Source organism: Watersipora subatra, chromosome 1 (genome assembly GCF_963576615.1).
Source record: "Watersipora subatra chromosome 1, tzWatSuba1.1, whole genome shotgun sequence".
NCBI lineage: Eukaryota > Metazoa > Bryozoa > Gymnolaemata > Cheilostomatida > Watersiporidae > Watersipora > Watersipora subatra.
This window is the reverse complement of record NC_088708.1, coordinates 15,136,028-15,161,784: the sequence shown is the minus strand read 5'-3', so window position 1 is coordinate 15,161,784 and position 25,757 is coordinate 15,136,028. Positions and strand designations below refer to the sequence as shown.

At 35.2% G+C, this 25,757-nt stretch overlaps 2 protein-coding genes across 4 annotated transcripts; one reads left to right on the top strand and one right to left on the bottom strand.

Moving 5' to 3' along the window:
* Positions 1–549: 549 nt before the first annotated feature.
* Positions 550–7,937, top strand: LOC137385805 (heterogeneous nuclear ribonucleoprotein H-like). The gene is made up of 7 exons (XM_068072370.1): positions 550–672; positions 812–857; positions 4,353–4,456; positions 4,693–4,848; positions 5,716–5,831; positions 6,828–6,993; positions 7,739–7,937. Exons 1-7 carry the CDS (start codon positions 609–611, stop codon positions 7,798–7,800), a joined length of 714 nt encoding a protein of 237 aa, XP_067928471.1. The 5' UTR covers positions 550–608; the 3' UTR covers positions 7,801–7,937.
* Positions 7,851–23,469, bottom strand: LOC137385804 (calcium uptake protein 1, mitochondrial-like). 3 transcript variants are annotated; one of them, XM_068072367.1, is made up of 13 exons: positions 23,382–23,469; positions 16,203–16,469; positions 13,570–13,735; positions 13,170–13,329; positions 13,041–13,078; positions 12,155–12,172; positions 11,838–11,858; positions 10,838–10,940; positions 10,065–10,147; positions 9,749–9,946; positions 9,503–9,652; positions 9,025–9,223; positions 7,851–8,167 (listed from the first exon to the last, which is right to left on the bottom strand). In XM_068072367.1, exons 2-13 carry the CDS (start codon positions 16,448–16,450, stop codon positions 7,986–7,988), a joined length of 1,566 nt encoding a protein of 521 aa, XP_067928468.1. In that variant the 5' UTR covers positions 16,451–16,469; positions 23,382–23,469; the 3' UTR covers positions 7,851–7,985. The 3 variants fall into 3 exon arrangements, with proteins under 3 accessions (XP_067928468.1, XP_067928469.1, XP_067928470.1); XM_068072368.1 differs by lacking the exon at positions 11,838–11,858; XM_068072369.1 differs by lacking the exons at positions 11,838–11,858; positions 12,155–12,172.
* Between the last annotated feature and the right edge of the window lie 2,288 nt (positions 23,470–25,757).

Below are 25,757 nucleotides of genomic sequence, written 5' to 3'. Positions count from 1 at the left end.
GCAAGTTTTATCTCCAGTTAATGAAGACCACAGAGTTGAAAAATAAAATAATCAAAGATAAATCTTCGCGGTAACAGATTATATAATAGTAACTTATAATTATCAATAAAATTCATTTGAAATCAGACATCACTTAGAATTCGCTTGAGACGGAAGTCTATTTTGGTGAGTGTCGGTTTCTTTAAAGTAGGGATGTTGCTGCTCAGTTTCCTTCCACTTTTTGTTGAGTAGTTATTATAAACATCCCACAGTTTTGTAAATGCAAATGGAGCTAATATATCCAAGAACTCGGAAGGTGTGTAATTTATTTTTGGAATTTATTGATAATTAGTAAATTTCAACAACGAATGTATGAAAAAACAATATTTGAAAACGAAGCGACTTGAATGGCTCCCTGTTTTCATACTTGAGGTATACTACCCAAATCACATTGCTCTAGCCTATTTGGCATTCAATTTTAAAATATAGTATTTCCTTGGTATGTTAGTGCTGGTATATGTCACAGAATATAAAGTAAAAGATAGTCTTTGGTTTTTGTTGGCAGCTTTGAAAAAGCACCTGGAGATGAATCGGATGACTAAGTTCTAAAGGTTCGGCTAGATACACCAATGCAACGCTGCTTATCGGCCATTTCACATTCAGCATTTCCTGTGTGGCCATTTAAACCTTCGTGTATGTAGACAGAGCTACTATATATCTGTGTTTAATGATTCAACTTGTTGTTTTATCTAAGTGTTCCGGGTTTGGTATACACCTTCTAATTCTACATCATCTAGCAACTAATAGTAGCACTTGTCGTGTTCACTTTCAGGTTGCCATAAGATATCAAGAAATTGGCCACTTTGCAATCTTCTTAGGTAAGTTTGTATTGTAATTTACCTAGCCAAACCTACACAGTATTAACAGTTCCGAGGTCATTTAGGATAGCTCGTGTGATGAGTGTGTATACTGAGCTGTGTACAAATCGTGGGTAATTTGAATATTTGAAACAAACTTCCTTGTAATTTGAGTCAATTTTTTGTTCATTAGATTTGGACAAAGGCAAAAGTGATTTGGGATTTGATTTGGAAAAATAAAGTGATTTAGATTTTGGATTTGATTAACAAATCAAATTGTTAACAGCCTGTTTTAATGCAATCTTTTGCTGAATAATGCATTGGTTATAAAATGGAAATACATGTTTATGATATCCTAAGCAGCCGAATCCTTGTGAAATTGTCATCGCAGGCAGTTCAGGTAAAATAAGTTACGCTAATACGAGTTACCATGCTCTTTCAATGATATATTCAAGCAACAGATGCGTTGCTTAGAAAAACCAATCGCAAAGTGGCAGACAATAATGGTAGGAAAGTTGCCTGTTTTTTTATGAAATTGTTTGATGTCCTTACCTTTCTCTAATTTGAACATTTCTGTTTTTATGTAATAACTCTTTGGTTGGTTTGCAATTTATAGCTAGTCCCTGGAACTATTCTCAGAATATAGTATTCATCATATAATAGTTACTGGTAAATTATTATACTATTATAATGGTTTTAGGGATAGGCCTACTGTATCTAAAACTGTATGAGACACAATACGATATATTTCCTCACGCTGATAAAATAGGACAAATGCTATCTAAGCTTTCTATCAAGTTATGGTCAAGATAGATAGCTTTCTCCAGCAAGGTTTGAAGCCAAACTAGTCTGCTTTCTTAGATTCACTCTCTCGGTATAAACTAGATTATACACTAGCTGTATAGCAAAGAAAGTCAACCCAAGATGTGCCATAACTTCAGGTAGGCTGCAGTGGATGACCAGAAAACCAGTTTGTTGATTTCAGCTCAAAGGGTGCCAAAACTCCTTTCGAAAGGTGCCCAACACAGGCTTTGAGGCAGATATTTTTTTGTTCTGCCAAGATGGACAGATCACCCTTTTTACATAGAAAAATCCAGTTGGGTTGCCAGTTTAGTTCCCAGCAATACAAATTTAAAATGTCTAAAATGATGAGAATGCCTGTTTTGCTTGCATTGAACTAATAAATAGTCGGAGAATACTTATTACTGATGGTTTTAAGCAGTTGAAATTTCACAAGGTTATTCTCACGGTAGCCTGAATTTATTGTACACTGATGAAATAATTTTTTTTGTTCTGGTAAATGAATTTTTTGCTAGAGACCGCTTTATTTTTCTGTTATTACCAGCTAACTTGTTAAGTTTGCCATTGTTTATAAAATTGATAGAACATAATGATTATGTTCTATTGTTCGACATTGCTGAAAGAACATTGACCATATCAAAGTCAATGTTCTTTCAGCAATGTTGGCTCCACTAAAAAAAGTGGCTAGTAAAAGCGTATTTATATTACATCCAAGACAGTTTTCTCTATCCGGATTAACTTTTTTAAAGTTTTTCTTTTTGAAATGTAATGAATTACGACAAGTGAGGGATAAAATGAAAGTTTGAAATATTTTCTCTTTGTTAATAATTTTGTTTATTATTTTATTTTACTTACTGTTGTTCTCCCATCAAATTACATGAAATATGCCCAACACATCCATGGATACATCGTGAAGAAAGAAATAGATCATTGATCCTCAATATTACTTGTATGCAGTATGATATATAACACCATAGTTTCATCAACTGATGAAAATAAAAATACTAATGGTAACCTAGCCTATTTTGTAAAACATCTACTTTTCTTCTTAGATGTTTCTGTACCTAACAAGTTGTTAAATATTTCCAAATCACACAAACAAGTGATTTGATTTTAATCGAATCATGCTGCATTTGATGTGATTTCAACAAAGGAAAAAGTGATTTGGAAACAGCTCGGATGTAATCTATTTAAACCTACTTAATTAGCATTGACGTTTATAAATGAGTTCATAGGGTCAGCATGCCTTACTGTGAGAAACTCATGTGGAGGTCAATAGAAGAGTTGGCATGATACAGCAGTAGTGATTTAGTGGTTGAAGTGCTGACTCAGGATCAGTAAGTCAGTGGTTGGAATCACTCATGTGGCGTTAGGAAGGAAATTCAACCGCAATTAGCTGCTAGATTAGTCGAAAGACTGAGGACCCTGCTCAGAAAAGTTCCAAGCGGCTTTCTCACAGTATTATCAGGCTATAAGCAATCAGTGAATTTTGCACTTTGTTATGTGCTTACTGTGTTTTATTTCGCACTGACAATAGTGTGTGGAAGTTTAACAGTTTTAAACTGATGTGTGAAATCATTAGTGATTGTGTGTTGTGATTTTCACAACATACCAGTGAGTCTGGCATTCAGCATAATCCCCCAACATCAAAAATGCGTTACAGGGTCTCTCGTTTACGATATCTTAATGTAATTCAGTATAAATTATATGTCCTAGTATCCAGAGCCGTATAGTTTCACAGAGTCCCGCGACTAACAGAAGCGTATACGGGATCTCGCTCGATTCCAAACAAACAGGCCACGCCTACTATTTTTATATAACTTATAATGGAGAGGTTGCAACATTAATCAACAAAAACTACTCCCATTAGTAGCCACTTTGAAATTGATTGTTGTATCATGAACCATTTGAAAGAAAACAAAATTTCCTACAAAAAGGTGCTAATAACGTTTTTGTAAAAACGTAAAGTAAATGCAAAAAAGAGCGGTATTGAGAGCGAGGTATGAATATTCCATTATAGATCAGTATGTCGATCGGGTTTGTTTAGAATCGGACGTTTTTGTTTCCGGTTTTGGTCGTGAGGCTTTTTAAAGCTATATGACTCTGACAGTACAGAGCTGTATAACTTCACAGAGTTTTGCTGCTAACGGATGCGCATATCGAAGCTCGCACGGCTCCAAGCAAACAAGCCGCGCCCACTATTGTTTTATATAAGTTATAATGGAGATGCCGCAACACTAACCAACAAAAATTACTCCCATTGGCAGTCCCTTTGAAATTGATTATTGTATTATACACTATTTAAAAAAGGACAAAATTTTCTACAAGAAACGACCAATGATTTTTTGTAATAAAGTAAAGTAAATGCAAAATAGTGAAATGTTGAGAGCGAGGTAAGAATATTCCATTAGAGATCAGTATGTCGATCGGGTTTGTTTGGAATCGGACGTTTTTGTTTCCGGCTTTTGGTCACGGGACTCTGTGAAACTATACGACACTGCTAGTATCCTGGCAATCCTGTATGTCTTGAGAGATCATCATGCGTGTCGATAAAATTCCGGGGTATAACTGTGTGCACAATTATTTGGAAATGCCTTAAGGTGGCCGACTGGCACAGGTGTCAGAGCTTCAGGCTGCTAAACAGGGCGGTCACGAGTTTTAATCCCATAGGAAGCATTATTTTACCTAATGCTAGGTTTATCTTCTTTACCATAGACAAAACTTTACATCCTGTTCAGACTTTGAAACTGCGCACTATGTTCAGCTGACCAGATTAGACTTCAAGGTGACAGAGCAGCATGTGGTGGATTTCCTCAAAGGTAAATGTCATACTTCGTTGGCACAGAAACTTATGAATTTTGTCAAGCCATTCACAATATTTTTGTGTAACACAGAGGTTATTTACGTTGTCTGTTGGTTGAATAGATTAGTCAACTCACCAGATTATACCTTGTTCATGAAGTCCTAGTAAATTGTGACATTATTGAAAGCTCGTTGTTCACCTTTGCATTTCCATTAGATAGACCAGAATTATCATTTCTTTATATTGCTGCAGACCTGCGCATAGTTGGTGGAAGTGAAGGCATCACATTGACGCTGTCTCCTTCAGCTCTGAGAACCGGTAAAGCCTTTGTGAACTTAGAAGCTGCAGATGATGTGGAGAATGCATTACTCCTTGATGGAGAAACCTTGTTAAACATGGCTGTAGGAGGTGAGTATCTATTCATATGAAATGGCATTATTTTTGTACAAAAATTGGTTTACTGTCAACCATTTGTATTAAATACGTGTGTAAGTGATTAAAACTAGTATTGGCTGTTATAAGGTTGTTATCTTTAAAACTGATTCGTACCATTCAGCGATGTCTAGTTGGTAGTCAGCTGGTCTGGTTAGCATCGTACATTCAGTGACTAGGTTGTAATTGCCTATGCAAGTTGTTTATTGGGAACAACTTGTGCACTCCGTATTATAACATAATTTTAAGATGCATTTATAAATATCTGATAAAGTTTAGTGTGGGTTTATTAGTCATATTTGACTTTTGTTGTCAGACTCGGTCATTTTTCTTAGCCAGCACTTCACCCTTATAAAAATCATGAAGTGAGGACTGCCATGCAGGATGTACTTTTCCATACGCTTGCATTTGGTCTCAGACTAGTCTACAACTCATGGCAGGTGCCTTGTATGTAGGCATAAGCCTTAGTTTCATACCGTTTATATATCTGATATAAGAAGGCCGTACGTAGATTGCTATAACTGGTTCAGAAAAAAATATACCCCGTAATTGTTTTTTGAAAAGATTTCTGATATCACTCAGTTCATTGCTACTGGATTACCAAAGCTTTATAAAAGTGTGTTTGATGTATTTGTCCCATAGTATGAGATGAGAAGTAAATTTCATCTCCTGCTCGGGCAATCAGCAATAGCTTAGGATGAAAAGCTGATTGAGAATTTGTTTTTGTGACAGCACTTTTAACGCACATCCTGTTCACAGTCATCTCTTGTGACATGGATAGTATCATGCTGCTTTAGTGATGCGGGTCGATCTTAGTCATCTACTCTCTTCTTGTTTCGTTAGTTATGAGATCCTCAAAGACCGAACTTAATAACTCCCAGCATGCAATGGAGGCTGTCAGAAGTAAAACAGGCCATTCTGTCACTGTAGTTACTGTACCAAAGAGTGCCAATGAAGAGGTATCAGATATTTTACTTTGATTCGAACAGCACCAGATTTTTAAGATCCTTGAACATTGTGTCGTGTCATCCAGAATTAAATACAGTGGAACCTCTATTTATGAAAGTAATTCATTCGAGAAACTTTTTCAAAAGTAGAAACCGATTTTATCATTTGAAAGCCTCAATGCTTATGAGCCTCCACAAAACTCAGATATAACATCTGCATAAATTGGTTAAAACCTGTAACAATTACATTTTAGAATTATATTACCCCAATAAATAGCCAAAATATTCGTCGAAGAAACAGCGAATAAAAACTATAAATAGTATGTTTGTTTATTTGCCTTTGGCGTTGGCTGTCTAGACATTGGCACTAACTACAAAACTAATCATACGGAAAACAAAACTTGAACTGCTAGAAATAAAAGTTGTGCTACCCTATATGGGGTATATGATAACTCCCAATTATAGAACAAGTGAAAATAAAACGCTTGCTATTTATGGACTTACGCTGACAAAAAAAACTGAGTGAAACGCGTTCTATATCATATTCACGAGAAGTAAACCGTCAAAGGGACGAAACAACCAAATGGGCCAAAGTGCGCAAGGTCTTTCGTAAGTGGAAGCAGTTTTTCACAAGTCTTTTCATAACTTAAAAATTTCGTATGTAGAGGCTTTTGCAAGGAGAGGTTCCATTGTAATTGCATCTCAGCTTCTCATTTGCTCTCAATAGGCCATGATTGAATCCCAAGGCATCTTCTCTGCAGTGGCAGTCAAAGCTTGACACATGGCTAGCGGTTAAAGAGACTGTTAGCACCGACTAGTCAGTACTTTACGTTGAGTTTAAGGAAGGGTACTGGCTAAGCAATTTCTCTGCATATTGACTTACAACTTCTCAGTTATAGAGTCTGTACTAATGATTATGTTGGCAACTATGAGAAGCAGCAAAGCAAAAATTTATTGACCAATCTTGAGCAAGAATCCATCACTTTTACTCTTTTCTGAATGTTTCAGAGTATAGCAGAATTTTTCTTTCCAATTAAACCGGCTAGCATTCAGTTTAGAACTGGAAAAGGAGTGTCAAATGGAAAGAAGTGGGAAACTCGCAAAGCATTTGTTGATTTCTCGAGTCACACGGAAGCATTGGAAGCCATGAAGTTTCACAAGAGTAAAGCATTAGGTAAGATGGCATTGCTGAATTACCTCTCTGTCATGGGGCTGGTTTCACTGTGCCAAATAACCTCTCTATCATGGCGCTGGTTTCACTGTGCCGAATCACCTCTCTGTCATGGGCTGGTTTCACTGTGCCAAATTACCTCTCTATCATGGGCTGGTTTCACTGTGCCAAATTACCTCTCTATCATGGGACTGGTTCCACTGTGCCAAATTACCTCTCCATCGTGGGGCTGGTTCCACTGTGCCAAATTACCTCTCTATCGTGGGGCTGGTTCCACTGTGCCAAATACTCAAAATCAATAGTCAATTCGAGATATCTTTCACCATTGGTTTTTGTTTATAGAGCTGCTTGTAAATCAACTCATTTCTCAGTCCACCAGATCCGATGACCAGAATATAGCACCTACTGCTACCTATCTGCCGTACTAAGTGTCCTCAGCAGTCTTGAGGTTGTGCAATTTAAAAAACTTATGTTTTCAAAAATATCAACATTTCAAGTTTTATGAAAAGTAACACTGACCTCAGAATTTGTTAGCGAGTCACGATTATCAGCCCTAATCACATTTAGTATAAATACAACTGAGTGATACAGCTTTCTCACCTAATAATCTAATAGTTTTATAGCAACTTTGCTCTACTATTGGCATGTAAAACTAAATTTCAATTTTTTTCGAACAAGTGCAGTCTATCCTATCACAATCACCAACATGTAGCCGAGACCTAAAGTTAGCCTCATTTTCATGTTACAGGTCGAGGGAGAGCCTCCCTGCTTCTCCTATCATATCCTGGCGTATGCAGCTGCTATCCTTAGGCCACAGATAGTGAGACTGTTTGAATCATTGGAGTGACTACAAACGTATTTATTCTGCCTGAACATGACAGACATTAAAAGTTTATAATCGTGTTGTGTCAATAAATATAAAGAAATATACATGTAAATATGTAGTTATTATTATGTAATATAATATGTAATATAATAATATGTAATATAAAGGTTCATGTAGTTCCTGAATGGCTGCTAGTCCATCGATGCCATGTCTCGTTTGCCATGCTTCTTGAGCATACTGACACAGCAGCAAACATTTTGGCAAAGCCTGTTTCTCGAGGCCTCTCCAGGCCCCTCATTAGCCGCCTCTTCATCACGGATACGAATTCCTTGTTGCTCAGTCTCTCATCATCTAAAACACAATAACGTAATGATGTGCCTATTAGCTATTGCGAGTGAGAAATTGTTCACAGCAGTGCTATACAATGGAGTCTGATGAATTTTCAGAAGTAACATGCTCTATAAAATACAAAATTCTCTAGACCTCATTGCAACAGGTAAAACCAGAAGTATATGTTTGCATGAGTTATGATCAAGGGTCATGAGAAAAAAGGTGTAAGTGTAAAGCATGGGCAGCGCTGGAAAAAATGTAATGAAAACCCACTATGTAAAACCTCTGAAAAAAGTTAATTTATTTGCACCTACGACATGAGCAATGCAGACCAGGCTATAGAATTAATCTGCAATAACTTTAATTACCATTTTGTCTTTCATTAATGACAGAAAAGACTTTGCTGGCATCCAACAATTTAACTAATAGCTTGCCTGAACTATTCATATATCAACATACATGTATGTAGTTATTATGAATAGTAAATACGCATGAAGTGGATTGTAACTAGAGTGGTGGGAATGCCCATGATGGTAATTCAAGTAATGTAGACAGCAGGAAGTATTTGTCAATAGTAAAATTAATACTAATGCGTACCCAGTGACCATTACACAGGATTAGTGCTTTTCTAGTGCACCATGACAACCATTTTGAATTAGAAGAGAAATATGGGTGGCAGTTTCATAAACTGAAAGCATTATTTGCATTACCTAAAAGTGCGATCTAGCCATACGCAGTATGTATATGTGACTGACTTTGGTTTAGGTTGCCTATACCACAAAATAGTTTATTCACTGCTCCTTATGCTTTAGCTTCTCCCACATTAATATACACAACAGCCTTTATGAAATGATAGATAGTTAAGCAACTGCACTAACTGTTTTCATCGAAGATGGCGAAGACCACATCTACCAGGTGATCTGTCATTTGCACCTTGGCTACAGTTTTAGCCACATGTTTAAATGTGGTTTTGTCGATGGCGGCTCCGGCCACATGGTAAAAGGTCAAGGCTGTGTCGATTTCGTTGATACTCTTCAGTACTTGAGCAAAGTCATAGTATTCCTTGTATGTGATGCCCTGCAAAATCAATTACATAGTGTTTGTGATAGACCATGCTGATATATTCTTTCCACAGTTGTTGAGTGCGCTACAAATAAATCTCTTGGTAAAAAAGAGGCAACAACTTATGGTATGTTTAACTTTCTTTTACGCTCATTCGTATTTCACTGTGATAATTATTCTTCTTGCAAAGTAGCTGACAGTTACTGGATTTACTACCGACCTGCTGCTCCTACTCATAGTCCATGTCATATTTGCCCCTATAACAGAACACCAGTTTCACAGAAAAAAACTTACCCGCTCACTTTTCTTGAACTCTTTACGTATTCGCTTGCAAATACTGATGCGCTTTTGATCAGAAAATCCGGCATACATCAGGATTTGGTGCGCAAAATCTCTCTCGCTGATAGTGTGAGCGTCACCTTCGAGTTCAGCCACCTTGTGGAACTGAAACAGCGTCTAATGGATAGTTTCATGTCTAATACAGAGAATATGGTTTATTCCGAAGTCCGGAGGAATAAAAACACTGACTTACTCTCTTACCTCTATCCACAGGACCTCATCATGAATGTCTCTGTGAAAGCCGATGAATTTCTGGTATGATAACTTCTCATCAAGATTTGGGCCGAAGAAATAATGACTCAATGCCCCATCTACATCAGGTTTAATGACATTTCCAGTGTTGGCATGGTCCCTGTGTCGCTGTCCCACAGTAGTGCGTGACCTTATGATAGCCTGAACCTGTGTGTACAACATATTACTGGTTGTGCTGATATGAGAGGAGTTGTGTTGACAGACTAACAGCTTATAGGGTGATTATAACCAACGGAATATCAGGACATGAGAACACAACACCTACCTTCTCATACTCAGCTCTGTCCAAATTGCCATCACCATTGTGATCAAACATCTTGAAAGCCAATTCAAACTGCTTTGGTGGAGCTGCAAAAATCCAGCGGTACGATACTTGCAAAAATCAAACTGAGTAAATTCAGTCTGCAATAAACTTGTTATCATCATCAACTGTAAGGGAATATTTTTAGACCAACGGGCCAAAAAGTGAGCAATCTAGAAGTTGATCATTTCTGTTAAGTCCAGCCTAAGCAGGACCGCTGAGTTTGATGTGTGCCAGCAAATTCTTGTAATGAAAGAATACTGTGAACCTCAACCCTTTTGTAATCAGTATATCATTCAAGATCCTCTTTAGATCTACGTTCATTGCAGGAAATTGTATCTAAGTTCGAGTGTGTCTTCATATTTTAATAAAGGAGACTGCCTAATAACACACCGACTGAGGGCGGTAGACTGTGTTCCTGACTGATGCAACAAAGATCATCTTGAAGCAAACAAAACATAAAAGCATTAGCTAAAAGTGAAAATTCTTAAAATTGACACGTCTCTAAGTTCCATAACAAGAATTCACAACAGTACGGTCCCTCAAAGTGATAGTGAAACCTTAGGAGAACCTGTTAGTAACCAGCTGTATCAAAGTAGGATAAATCACCCACATACAGGTTAGTACATGGGTACTTACTTGACAATAGAGTTAGAAGCAGAGTATAGTCTGAGAAAGAGGTACTTACTTGACAATAGAGTAAAAAGCAGAGTATAGTCTGAGAAAGAGGTACTTACTTGACAATAGAGTAAGAAGCAGAATATAGTCTGAGAAAGAGATGAGCCCGTGTTTCTCCAGATGATAAAATATGCTGCCTTCACGTAGCTCAATTTTGTCATCCTTGAAAATGTTAACATCCAGATTGGAATCAGTCAAAATATGTATCAGAATTCATTTGCCATGTAGAACCCAAGTATTGCTACTTGAACAATTCTATGGCTGCTAAGACCAGCCTATCGACAGAAATATTTCAAAAAGAGCATGCTTATAAGATATTCTCTTCTACGCCTTATAGTTGTTATGAAGAATGCCAGAAAGTCGTTGTGCATAAAATCGTATAATCATAATTGAAAACATTAGAATAAGCGTGAACAAGCAAGAATGAAAGTGAAAGTAAGCACATGCTGTATATCATTTTCCCAGAAGTAGATAACTCCATAATACCTTACTCAGCTGTACTATTTTTCATATTCTAGTAAAAACTAATTATTGACACGTATTATAAAACTTGTGTGACTAACCAACTGGTCCAGTACCATTGATTACCGTAGCTAAACCAACTGTATGCCACACGTCATGATGTACTAGCTGCAGCTTTTTAGCTACTAACTTTTTGAGCATTAACAGCTACATAGCTTGCTAAAGATGAGAAAGCGAAATGTGTAACCATTTGTTTAGTTTAAGCCCGAAGCTATCCAAGCCCCTCAGCCGTCAGATTGATAAGTTACCCAAATAGTTAGAGTAACATGTGCAGATACCAAATCCTTAAGACACTAGCCCTGTTGGTAGTTATATCCTGATAAAGGGTAACAATGACACATCAATAGCCGAGCCGTCAAGCGTTATGCATATAACACAAACAGGGAGTGATCCACACGTGGGCACACTTTGCATAAGTTGGGCATTGGTCTAGACGGGCACAATTATCAGGGGGCATTACTGAAGCGTGCTAATACAGCTAAGGAAGAAAAATACAGGCTATTATGGCTGTTAACAATACCAGTACGTAGTTACAACCTTATAAATCATCTCTTTCAGCTGTAAACAACAAAAATGATGTTTGGCTAAAAGACCTATCTAAATGCAGACTTGTACGTAAATACGTATCTAGCACATCTGCTAGCAAACTTGTCAAATGGTGTCATGCCACTCAAAAATGCAAGCGAATATATAGAGAACTCAGTGGCGTAGTGGGAAGTCGATAAAGTTGAAGAGAGTGATTCATTATAACATAACAGAAAGTGAAATCTCAGAGTCTAAACTAAGATTGAACGCACTCAAGTGTGAACTAAGGCAAAGTCTGTCAAAATCAATTAAAAACCACCAAACCTTACCAATGACAAACTGTCCACCTAAAAATTACAAACGTAAGATTAGACAAAAGCTTTACACGAAACGGCAAAACAGCAGGAAGAGAATAAAAGAAAAAATGATAAATTTATATAGAAGACGAACATCCTAACTTCGAAGACATAATCCCAGTTGGAAACCCTCAGAAACTCCTACACCAGCACCGCATTAAACTTTTTTAGAATGGTTAACCAGGCCTCTACTCCCAACTCAAACCTAATTTACAGTCAAGCAGAGAAGCTGTATAATACCTTCTGTGAATAAGTATTTAATTATTGAAATGCAGATGGGTTCTAGCTAACTGACCAGCCCACAAAATTAGCTCAGTTTATGCATGTGATTTATAAGCTAATTAAATGGAACAGATGTGGCATAACATGTAATAATAGAAGTAGATGGAGTCTCTTGAAGTTGTTCCCTCACATTTTCCATAAATCTGAGTAAGAAGAAAATCCCAAAACTAAACTAGAGAACAAACTCGAAGCTACAGTACATTACATGAGATACCAGTTTATATATTCACACAAAACATTCAACAAAGAGGAAGAAACAATACACAGAAGACTGCCAACCATTGACTGCTGTATTCACACAGATGGCGTTAGACGTTGCCAAATGTTTTTTTAAATTATTCATAAAACAGCACAAGGCTTTCTCTAACACTCCCAGGTCAGACACAAGTTACATACATTATACACACAGACACTCTTCAATGAACATGCAAAACTGAAAAAAAATATAAAGCTAGCGACAATCTTAGAGATTCACTTTATATAAAATATCGCATAGAGTTATCAATATAATATATATTCTATCGCATAGAGTGATATCGTTTTAGAAGATTCCAATTAATAAATTCTGATACGTTACCTTGGGATCAAATCGTCTGAACTTGTCCAGGCCATACTCTAAAAATGCAAACAACAGTTTACATGTAATATCACCCATGAGATATAAATGCATTCTATGCTACCATAGAGTGATGTGTACAGGGCAGACCTTCTGGTTGAAGAGAGCCAGGCATGAGGGAGCGTACAAAGTCCTCAGGTGTCATAAATATCTCATCGCTATGCCCTTGTTTAACTTTCAACGTTGCAAAATACCGGAATATCTTGTCTGGGGTCGAGTAGTTTCTAATCCGGTTTTCATACTCCATAACCTGACAAAAGTGGAACAAAATTGAACAGGACAAATGGCTAACCAAAAGAGTTGCCTACCTTATGAAAAATAGTCACATTGTATAGACAGGTAATGAAGGTAGTTATGTAACTGTAGGAAGTAAATGAGTGACGTGAGAGAGAAAAAGTGACGAGGGCAGATTAGCAAGTAAAAAGGAATCGATAACTTGTAAACCAATATATTGCAATTTAGGTGGTGAGCTGGTGCTTGCTTTACCGACCTTCTTCTCCTTAAATGTTGTCTTTTTGCGTTTCTTCTTTCCTTCCACAACGGTGTCTTCTTCTTGTTCACCACAACTAGATGAGTCATCCTCTGTTCCACTCTTGTCACTGATTGTCTCACGCCCTTCCACATCCAGCCCCAACCACTCTATTATATCCGAGGCTCTGTAGAACATCAAGTAGCACAATAGACTAGTTTGGGTTCCTTATTGCTGATGTCTTACTCAAGTAAAAACTAATGTTAGTCTTGCCTATGCTATTTGCTAGGAGGGAACATGTGCAGTACAGTGTAAGACAAGTGGTAGAAAACATTTTCTACAAAAGTGAATATGTTGCCATTAGAGATATTTATGTTAACATCAGAATAGGACAATACCACGCGCTATAATTCATAATGCATGGTACTGTCTCATTAAGGTACAAAGGTCAGCCAGGTCTATTCACTATAAAAGTACAAGAGTGAAGCAGTACTATTTACTATGTAAGTACAAAAGTGAAGCAGTACTATTCACTATAAAGGTACACAAATGAAGCAGTACTATTGACTATAAAGGTACACAAATGAAGCAGTACTATTGACTAAAGGTACACAAATGAAGCAGTATTCGCTATGAAGGTACAAGAGTTGGGCAGTACTATCTATTATGTAAGTACAAGAGTGAAGCAGTACCACTCACTATAAATGTATTACCACAGTGCTACTCATTAGTTGTATGTTAGAGCTAGAGTGTCCTATCATGTAAAAATAGCATAAAAATAATAGAAGAGTTGAATTGAGAGGCAACTTGCAGTGGTCAGCAAAAATGAGCAGGTAAAAAGGTTGGTATTATAACTCACTGTATGTTCATCTTCAATTCACTTACTGAATAAAACCAGCTCAGATTGCACTAAGTACTAAATCTATAGCTATATCGGCTAGCACAGACAGTTGTTGAAATATAGACTATATTGATACTGTTACAATAGACAGTTGTTGAGATATAGACTATGTTGATACTGTTACAACAGATAGTTGTTGAGATATAGACTATATTGATACTGTTACAACAAACAGTTGTTGAGATATAGACTATATTGATACAGTTACAACAGATAGTTGTTGAGATATAAACTATATTGATACTGTTACAACAAACAGTTGTTGAGATATAGACTATATTGATACAGTTACAACAGACAGTTGTTGAAATATAAACTATATTGATACAGTTACAACAGATAGTTGTTGAGATATAGACTATATTGATACAGTTACAACAGATAGTTGTTGAGATATAGACTATATTGCTACTGTTACAACACACAGTTGTTGAGATATAGACTATATTGATACAGTTACAACAGATAGTTGTTGAGATATAGACTATATTGCTACTGTTACAACACACAGTTGTTGAGATATAGACTATATTGATACTGTTACAACAGACATTTGTTGAGATATAGACTATATTGATACAGTTACAACAGATAGTTATTGAGATATAGACTATATTAATACTGTTACAACAGACAGTTGGTGATATATAGATTATATTCATACTGTTACAAATTTTTAACCATGACTTGCAACTTTATCTTGAGTTTTAATATTTGTTACGTAGTCTATGCTATACAAACAGTTTCTTATTTAATCGAATTATAAATTGCTCTGATCGTCATAAATGGTTAATAATTCTAGTGTAAAACTACAAAAACGGTAATTTAGAAAGTCATAGATATTTTCAGAGATACGTATTTCACACGTATCAGAGAACTCCAATTCTATCCCTATCATTAATTATTCATGCAAACAAAATTAGTGACAAGCATAATACTACGACAAAGATAGCATTCTGAAACAAGTATGTTTCATAGACAAAGTAAATGTCTGTTCAAGCGTGTCCTACATGGTAGCAGAGCATACTTGTTAGATCATTATATAGAAAAGACTAAATTAATAAATTTTATTAAAAACACCGAAGTTCTCTAAATGAGCAATGCTTGAGTACTAGATATTACATAAATTGTTCATAGTCTATAGATGCACTTTTGCACATAATACAGAGAATGAAGACATTCTCAAACGTTAAGTTCAAGTGACATGAAAGTAAAGGTCATGAAAGCATAATCGTGACATTGTTTTATATGTATAGAAATTAGTGTTGCACGATATCTTTGCGTGTACATTTGATTATTTGGTCTCTAAATATATCGAATATCGAAAAATATCGAACGTCTGAGTTGTCATCTTTCAATATATAGTGTTGGGCTTTAACACGAACGATATGAGAAGATATTGGTCAATATCAGTTGAAAAACAGGAGTTGTCCCCTCTTTACAATAAAGAGAATGGACAACTCCAGTTTTGCAAAATAAAATAAGCCGATATTTTGATAAAATATTGGTTTCGATATTCATATCGATTTGAAAACTGACCAAATATAAAATCATCCACTGAAATATATCGTCACATCGAATGATATTGGTTTATCGTGCAGCACTAATAGAAATCAGTGGATGCCTAGAAATCCTTCTCTATAACTGATACCGAATCCATGAGGTGATAAGTCTAAAAATTAGAGCTCCCAGTTAGAACTAGCGCAAGACAAGCGCTAAGTGATAGCCATGCATATCTACTGTATATACTTACGCGAACAAGATGGTGACAGTAGCGCCAAGGATGAACCAAACATACCACCTCGACACTCCGTGCCGCTGGTTCTCTTTTTGAGTGAAGCCATAATACACATTCTTGCCATCCCTCGGGCAGGAAGTGCTGAGATACAACCCTGGATGAGCTGGGAGATTCTTTAGAGGATAGATTTTCATTAAAAAACTAGGTCTCCGAGAAGATTGGCCTAGTGCTAAAGATGCGCGACACACAGCCCGACTCAGCATCTTTCACCTAGCTCGTCATCTGAAAACAGAAAACCCAGTCTTCCCAGCGCTGATATTTAACAAAACTCATAACTGCAGTTTTACTATTATTTTAGGACACACATGTACTAGAGCTGCTCAAATTAACATTGCAGATGTATTGAGATTGGTAAACAGCTGTTCTTGCTTTTCCGTTCCTAACCTAATGGCCATTGATACATCGATACATAGAAGTTTTTACTAAAGTTCGAAGGTTGTTTCGTTTTGGAGACCTCTTAGGCTCTATAGATGTTTTAGCGATCACCTCTAACCAAGAATAATACTGATAGATCAAATGAAAGTGTTAATATATTTGTTATAGTCTGATTTCAAAATACCTTTTGCAAAGCTATGTATTGTAAAGTGTATACTTTGTTTGGCATTCAAGCTACAATTAAGCAGTTGATCAGTCTAAGGCTGGTTAGGGCATTGTTTGATACAAAATTCATTACCTATATTATTAGTTAGTTCATTTTCAATATATACATATATAGTAGTAATAGCCTGAGGTTTAAGCATGACTGCGTACATAATATTGCAAATTTTGTAAATACTAAAATTTTTAGAATTAACTTATTTCTTTACAGTCTATTATTTTCTTCATAAATTCTACCATTTTTTTGTGTGTCTCAAGCATGTATATGTCAAAAGGCTAACTTACCAATAGTCTGTACATTAGTATACAATATATATGTAGCTTCCTTTTAGTACCCAATTTTATGGCATTATATAATTTTCTAGGTACATCTCCAGCTGAATTCAAATTCATATTTAGGTAATTAATATATTTGCATTGAAGCTAATACACATTCAATAAAAGTGATATTCTCATCTAAATTTTTTGTTAAAAATATTATTCAATATTTACACGACTAACACAAAGATTTTGGAATTTTAAGAGATTCTGAAAATAAGATTCCTGTTGATTCCTGCCATAAGTTACTCTTACCACTGTCATCTAGGTTTGTCGATATACTTATTAAAATAGAACATATTTGTCCTAGGGTGTAAATAGAGATCATGTCATTAACAAGTGAGGGTATTTAATCTAGCTGTATATTAATGTTTTCTTTTTTGTCGAGTATGGTTTATTCTAGTTGTCAGTGTAATTTACTAAAAGTCGAAATAATAATGATGTCAATATTTTGATTTATTGAAAACAATCGGATTATTAATTGTGTGCGTATATATACATGTATGCGGCTCCAAGAATGCATAACTTTCTTATAATATTTGGCCATTTATAGTGGATAGCTAGTTTTCACATCATTTTGTGATTATAGCATAGATAGTTACAGGATTTCACCAAAAACTATTACATTAATGTTTTTGTGCACATATGCTCATGTGAGATGAAAGTTAGGTTCAAACATAAGAAATATGTTTATTCAAAATGTGATCAAGCTAAGAAAACGGAGAATGGTACATTTTATATTGCATGCAAGGAACTCCACTAAATTCATACTGACATAAATCTCTAAGTTACACATGTGTCTCTATAACTTTTTGTGAGCATTTAATAAGTCACCCACCCAGCTGATAGACTGAAGATTATTGAAATGTCATGAGTCACATTCATTAGTTCCAATTCAGAGTTACAAATCAGTTTGTAAAATGTTTAGCTACTCAGAGAAAGACTAGTACAAAAAGGCAGAAGAACGAGCTGTAAAAAATGAAGATTTATGTGTCGTTTTGTCTTCAAATAACCATTCAAACAAAAAGACAATAGTAACATTTATTCAAATTACTTGGTGTTTACCTTAAACATCAAAGTTTTAAAATGTGCATAAAATGTAGTAAACCATCTATACCACTCCAATAAGTTTGTTTATATAAGTCATGAATGTAAAAATATAATTTCAAAGCTAAAGTAACGATATGCTACAAGAGAATGTTCACATTGCTGTTTATCGCTAAAGCAGTGCCAAGACTAGAGTGACCATAGAACATCAGTAGATCAACTTGTTAGTAATATTGTATTTGATTCGTCACCTTATAAGTCGGTAGTGAAGAATTAAGTGTTGCTGCCTGCTAAGCAAATAATCAGGCTACAAGAGTGCAGTGAATACTTTTACAGGTAGGCTTTGGTGAATGCACTTACAGATTCGCTCAAAGTTGCTTTTTTCCTGGGAATGACACAATTAAACACGAAAAATATCCATGCAAAACATTTGCAAGATGTAAGGCCGCTAAATCTAATTTTCCCTATGGGTTAAGTACAACGAAAAAGTTTTAAAAAAAATTTAAGCATTTAATCACTTATTAAGTGTAACATTACCAAGATACAATGTTGGAGTCAGTAGAATGGTAAACCAAATATGCGTAATAGTTCTTGCGATGAAAGACAGCTACATGTTACAAAAAGTAACTATTATAAGAATTGATGCGTGACATAAATATCAATGATGTGGCACCTGCAGGAATTAATGTGTTTAAATTTATGTTAAACAGTTAAACAGAAGTTTAATTTATTTATGTCAAATAAATTAATGGAACTAGGCTTGTCAGCATTGTTTGGCTATCAATTTGATAATAGTAGTATTTTTATAGAAACATGACAATCTATAACATTAGTACAGCTATGTGTGTACAAGTTGTTTCGGGTATTTGTTGCATCAAAGTCTAGTGAATCAATGTTTGTTACTGATGTGTATCCAGAAAAAAATAAACAGCTGAGTCAAACCAATTGAAACAACATAATGGTTCACATTTTGGCTTATCCGCTTCAAATGTATCACTAAAGAGCAGCAGTTAAAATTATAAATAAGTAGTAGTATCCTAGAGGGTAACCATGGTAACCATGGATGTACCAAGGCTGAGAGCATATAACAGTAGCTGACTAGACATGGGTGGGTCATAGAAATGAAAATAGCTTACCTAGATTGTGTTTATGGCAAACGTTTACAAAGGCCAATATAAATATATATCAATTGATTCTTCACGTCGCAACATGAAAGACTTACGTAAAATACACATGTTTCTGTTTAATAATTGTTATAAGTCATGGGCATGAAAGCAAACTCATACATAATCATACTGTCAACAACCATAAGACATAAAGCCTATTCATCTACATATATAGTTCTCAGTTTGTCTGTGTCTTCATTGTATTTATATGTCCATCTATAGCTATTAAAATCTTGGAATTAAAATTCCGCAATCTGTTGGTTTGAACTCACAGAGATTGCTACCGCAAGTTTAAAATCTAGGCGCTCTACCACTGAGCCATACAAGGCATAATGATCTAAGTCGCTATCATATACCATATAGCATAAGCATACGCTAAATAATGTATTATTTGAAACTATGAATTTTATTAACTCTATGAAACATGATGCTTTTTGGTGTTTTCTTGAACTTCTATTTTCGGTTTTTCATAAGGTTAAATTGCTATATCCGCGGTCAAGGCCAGATCTTTTCACACGGACAATTGTATTACCTCCGTAAAGAGAGCCTCAGCATTCTCCCTCCGTTCGGTCAGACAAAGAAAATACGATACAGTATTGAGAGGTACCAGTATTGCCGTATTCAAAGTTTTGATGGATAGCTTCTGGTGGAACAATAACCTTTTTATACACCCACTTCTATGCAAAAATTGTTATTATTAATTCAACATATTCAGGATTTATATTTTGTTTTCTCAGTTCTTATTAATTGTATCATTACCAAATCATCTTTTATTGTAATCACCGAAAAACAGACAATTTAGCTATTACTTGCTAATTATTTCACATTTAAACTCGTTTATAATTGTTTTATTCTTTTTTAATTTATTTGACATGCACAAAAAATTTTCCTCATGGTATGAAGTTTGAAAGTTACAGTTGTTTGACAAAGTTTGAAAATCTTGACAGTTTTTTTCATTTTTTCTCTTAATTTATTTCAACGACACAAAGTACTTTTCTCATGATATGTAGTTTGAAAGTTAGAATGGCAAATGTTGTTATATGTTAAATACATATCAATTTTCTGTCCAAAGACTTTTTTATTACCCGAGCAACGCCGGGCTGTGGAGCTAGTTATACATAAGAGTGGGTTTTGTTGCAAGGACCTTCGAATAGAGGATGAGTCTTTGTATGTAATATAATAGAGGATGAGTCTTTGTATGTAATATAATAGAGGATGAGTCTTTGTATGTAATATAAAATGAGATGCAAAGAAGTTGAATGCAGTAGAGACTTGTAATGGCTATGAGTAAGTAACTCAATTATCAACCCAGTAGCTAATTATAAATACCTCTATACGATACAAAATGTATGTTATTATAAATACCTCTATACGAAACAAAATGTATGTTATTATAAATACCTCTATACGATACAAAATGTATGTTATTATAAATACCTCTATACGATACAAAATGTATGTTATTATAAATACCTCTATACGATACAAAATGTATGTTATTATAAATACCTCTATACGATACAAAATGTATGTTATTATAAATACCTCTATACGATACAAAATGTATGTTATTATAAATACCTCTATACGATACAAAATGTATGTTATTATAAATACCTCTATACGATACAAAATGTATGTTATTATAAATACCTCTATACGATACAAAATGTATGTTATTATAAATACCTCTATACGATACAAAATGTATGTAATTATAAATACCTCTATATGATACAAAATGTATGTTATTATAAATACCTCTATACGATACAAAATGTATGTTGTTATAAATACCTCTATACGATACAAAATGTATGTTATTGAGTTAAAAAGGAAATGAAGATTATTAAATAGATGACAAGTGACTTGAATAACCAAGAAATAATATGACTCAATGACATAACCTGGGAGTGACACTTTTACTTAGCTTAACTAGGGGCTCACAAAGTAACTTAGGTATTTTGCTTGGTTGATTGCAAATATAAATCCTATGATTCAATATAATTGCTTATTGTAGGCAATCCATAATTGTATGCAATTTTTATTTATTGTTGTGTTTCAATACAGCATTTCTTATATCTATTTTCTAATTAATGGTTTTGCTTGTCTATAAGGAGCTGCGAGCTTTTGCTGCGGCAAATTCAGCAAAACTTACTTTAAAGGTTAACTTGCAACAAAATTCACATTACAGTTATTTGGTATCATAAGATTCACCATGTCTTACTCTGTTGTGTTGTAGGTGCAAAATATATGGAAATGTGATTACAAGCTCTTAAAAGCTCAAAAACGAACAGTTAATCGCAGCCACACGAAACCGCCCTAGTTTGGATTCGCTTTCCAAAATGGCTCAAATGGGACGTAGTTGTTACAGGATGGTTTCTGTTTACACTTTCATGCAACCTCATTCGTCGAAATATTTTCACAAATATACTTCACGCATTCAATAAAACCATGTCTATTGTTTCTACGCGTCTGTTTTATCGTCATTGTAATGCTGTCACTTTTAGCACTGATATCTTATAACTTACCGTAAAAATTTGTTAAACTTTTTAACCTTACCTCGAAGGAGTATATATCATTGTCTGATAATCATGACGAGCCTGTTGGTTACCTGTGATAACCGAAAAGAGCTGCAAAAATTATTTGCGAAGTATTGGGTCACGTGATCAGATTTCGACTTGACGATTGAATAATGCCGAAAGAAAACTGTAAAGTAGCGAGCATCTATATTTGATACGGGGTCTTCGGTAAAACCCGAAGTGTTTGTCATAAACTAGTGCTACGATAAGTTTTACATTAAGCTTTTTATTGGCCTTTCAATTCACGTGAGAACATATGTGACAAGACGATAACCAAACTGGAATGACTACGTCAGATAAATAAACAGATTCCAATCTACGGCGGCTTTTCGTTTTTGAGCTTTTAAGAGCTGGTAATCGCATTTCCCTGTATTTGACACCTACAACACAACAGAGTATGACATGGTGAATCTTTTGATACCAAATAACTGTAATGTGAATTTTGTTGCAAGTCAACCTTTAAGAATGAATAGTTGGTTGCAGGCTGTGAATTATATATATATTATATATTCATTGAATAAACAAATCAATTTTGATCATGCTCAGATCGTTCTTAATCACTATCTATAACAGCTAGCATCACACATTGTCTCCGAAACCATCTTGAGCACTTATACTAGAGCACACTTCTATACAATAGGAGTATTCGAGTCTCTATAATCAACATGAAAATAGACTGCTAGCTTGTAGAGAGCTTATAAGTCTCAACTATTCCAAAAAGCTCTCATTGTTGTTAAATGAGCTTCTTTTCAGAACATGCTTTTTGTAGCTAATTTAATATATTCCAAAATATGCAATCACAGTATGAAACGTAAAATGTCAGGGGGTCACCTACAACAGCACATAAATGTCAGCCTTTGATCATAAAGAAGGATAATATATATAGCCCTTAGCCCTCCTTCAATGAATTAGTCTAACACGCACAGCTTACACATTGCGAGTCTAACACATAGAGTGATAACTAATCGGCTACATATAAGCTCATGAACTATTTTAAATATATGCTTTCAGAGTTGTCTGCCAATACACCAATAAAGAGCAGGTTTCAAACGCACAAGGAATCGTTTTACGTGATGCTCCGTTCATGTACCTAGCCTTCAGCAAAACACTGAGTGATGAAGGAGCCGAAAGCGTCGGTTTCACACATGGTGTGATGCTTGAGCTGCTCGCCTTACATGGTGGCTAGCGTCGTACGAGCAAAAATATGCAAACAATACAACCTGGTACAACAACATAAAACTGTTAAGATTCCATGTCTTCAAGTGTGAGATCACAACGAGCGCGATCTATTAAAATTGCAGTGGCCATTGGCAATTAGTGGTCGCAAAGAAATCAAACAGCTTATGAGTCATATTTAATGTTTATATGTAGTCTTTTGCTTACAAAAGCAAAACTATGCATCATAATACATAAATACAACAAACCTGTAGATTAAAACAAATTTGTTTTTCATGTATCAAAATAGATCTACCAAAATCCTAGCGACATCAATCTGCAACATTTACTTTTAGCCTTTGCACTTTTATTTCCTATGCTCCGGAGTAAGTCGCAGCAATTACATATACATTAGAAACGCAACTGCGTTTGCTATATATTAGCGAGCACATCTACAATCATTTGTACCGCAAAGTATCCATTCTCAAAATCAGGCGTACGCATACCGAAACACACACTTCATTTGTAGTTTTCATTTTTTGTGATTGTTAGCTGAGGAGAAGAAGAATATTAATACAAGTTTTATTTTATTTACAGGTTAAGGTTTTATGGAGTTAAAAATACAGCTACGATAAAATTCAAAAACTTCAAGAAAACATGATTAAAAACTGTAACTAAGAAAGCTTCAGTTCTCACATTGGTGTTAACATAACACTAGCTTAGGGAGATGTTTTGTGGTTTGCTTTGTTTTTGCTAGTTATGGCTCGAATAGAGTAGATGCAGACAAATTTACTAAATTATATATACAACCACTTCCTACATGTTTGTTACAACAACCAAATTGAATTGTGGTGCTGTGAAGTTATGTCCTATCTACTTATGCAGCATAATAATTGGTGTTGCTAAAACTCAATGTCAAAAGCTTTTTTGGTTTACTTGTCATGTGAACTACTTACCTGAAAAGCGGTCCACAAATTGATCATATTGTCAGCAGTTTCGCTTTGCTATTGAAGCAGTCGTTTTGAGTGGGGGAAACTCTCACTTTTGGCGTCGTTAAGTTACTTTCTTCAGTCTAAATTATGCTTGTATTGTACAACCTGCTGAATCCAGCAGGAGGGAGGAAACTAAACTCTTGTTTGGGGTGGGAAACTCTCACTTTTGGCGTCGTTAAGTTACTTTCTTCAGTCTAAATTTTGCTTGTATTATACAACCTGCTGAATCCAGCAGGAGGGAGGAAACTAAACTCTTTTGTGAGAACAATAACTCTTTAGTTCTAATCATTGCAACCTTGTCCGAGCTCGCTGTCATTTGTTAAGGAAGAAAACTCATTGAAGTGAGGTGGTTTTAACTTTTATTTTTGGTGTATCTATGATACGTTCTTGAGACTAACTCACTTGCGCTCTGCTGAAACCAACAGAGTGTGTTGAAACCAACAGAGTGTGCTGTAACCAACAGAGTGTGCTGAAACCAACAGGAGGGAGCTAAAACCAACTCACCTGTGCACTGCTGAAACCAATAGAGTGCACTGAATCCATTGCTTCCCAAAATACAACCTGCTGAAACCAACAGGGGAAAACTCAACTTTTTGTAGGAACAATAATTACTTAGTTATCCAATTATTATTGCAATCTTGTCCAAGCTTGGTGCTAGTCATTTAATAACGATCAAAAGTAGTATTTTTTTAACGAATAAACAATTTTAGTACAGTAATAATATTGCGTGTCTTTTTCAAGAGCCAAACACAAGCTGCCCTGTCTCACAAATTGCTGCAGTATTTATATTGCATAAGCGGGTAGGCTAGACCTTTAAAGTTCTCAGTCAGACAGACCAATTACATCGCTTTGCTCAATGCCATCTTCACAAGTTTTTTGCATTCGCAAAAATAAAAATTTATTGAGTGCCAACTAGCCATTATGGTGTAACTAACTAGACATCAACAAAAAGTCTGTAAAAAATTACATATAATAGGTAGAGACCAGTAATCTCGAAACAGCAGTAAGACATGGCATGAGAGGGAAAAATGATAAATACAAAACCTTTTCTCGAGAAAACAAACAAAAACGGAAAACTATTACTTGAGAAAACTTGAACTGCTAGTAAATAATTAGAACATATAACTATAATATTCTGACAAGCAATCATGAGCATAAATAAATTTTGTTAACATGCAAACTTGTTTGCATGTTAACATAAAATGTTAACATAAAAACATAACATGTTAATATAAATAAATTTGTTAACGACTGTCAATTGCGTAAAAACTCCTATATATCTCGGTAACAGGCATTTGTCACCTTTTCTAGGTCAGCCTCTGTCCCAGAAGTCCTTAGTTTATATATATAACGACTCGGCTTTCCATCAGTTCATCAAAAATTAATGCCTCCCTCCAGTCTAGTCTATTCTGCGAAGTTCCTCTGCCATGGCACTCGCGATTTTATAAGATTATTACATTTAACAGACGATCAAAAAGTGATATTTCTTCAACGTGAAAAATATAACATCAATATTATTGATGCAATACATTTATGTGTCTCTGTCAGGAGCAGAACAAAGCAAAACAAAGCAAAACTTGTCTAACCATTGCAACAGTATTTAAATTGCTTAATGTGCAGCCTAGAGCTTAACAGTAATTGTTCGAACTGACC

What these genes read in the sequence shown, in the direction of transcription:
- LOC137385805 (XM_068072370.1), top strand. Translation starts at nt 609, where the DNA reads ATGCAACGCTGCTTATCGGCCATTTCACATTCAGCATTTCCTGTGTGG. An exon ending in GTGGCCATTTAAACCTTCGT is followed by an intron (nt 673 to 811) that starts GTATGTAGACAG and finishes GTTCACTTTCAG; the next exon opens with GTTGCCATAAGATATCAAGA. An exon ending in TGTGGTGGATTTCCTCAAAG is followed by an intron (nt 4,457 to 4,692) that starts GTAAATGTCATA and finishes ATATTGCTGCAG; the next exon opens with ACCTGCGCATAGTTGGTGGA.
- LOC137385804 (XM_068072367.1), bottom strand. Translation starts at nt 16,450, where the DNA reads ATGCTGAGTCGGGCTGTGTGTCGCGCATCTTTAGCACTAGGCCAATCT. An exon ending in ACTGTCACCATCTTGTTCGC is followed by an intron (nt 13,736 to 16,202) that starts GTAAGTATATAC and finishes GATGTTCTACAG; the next exon opens with AGCCTCGGATATAATAGAGT. An exon ending in ACAGAGCTGAGTATGAGAAG is followed by an intron (nt 9,947 to 10,064) that starts GTAGGTGTTGTG and finishes TTGTACACACAG; the next exon opens with GTTCAGGCTATCATAAGGTC.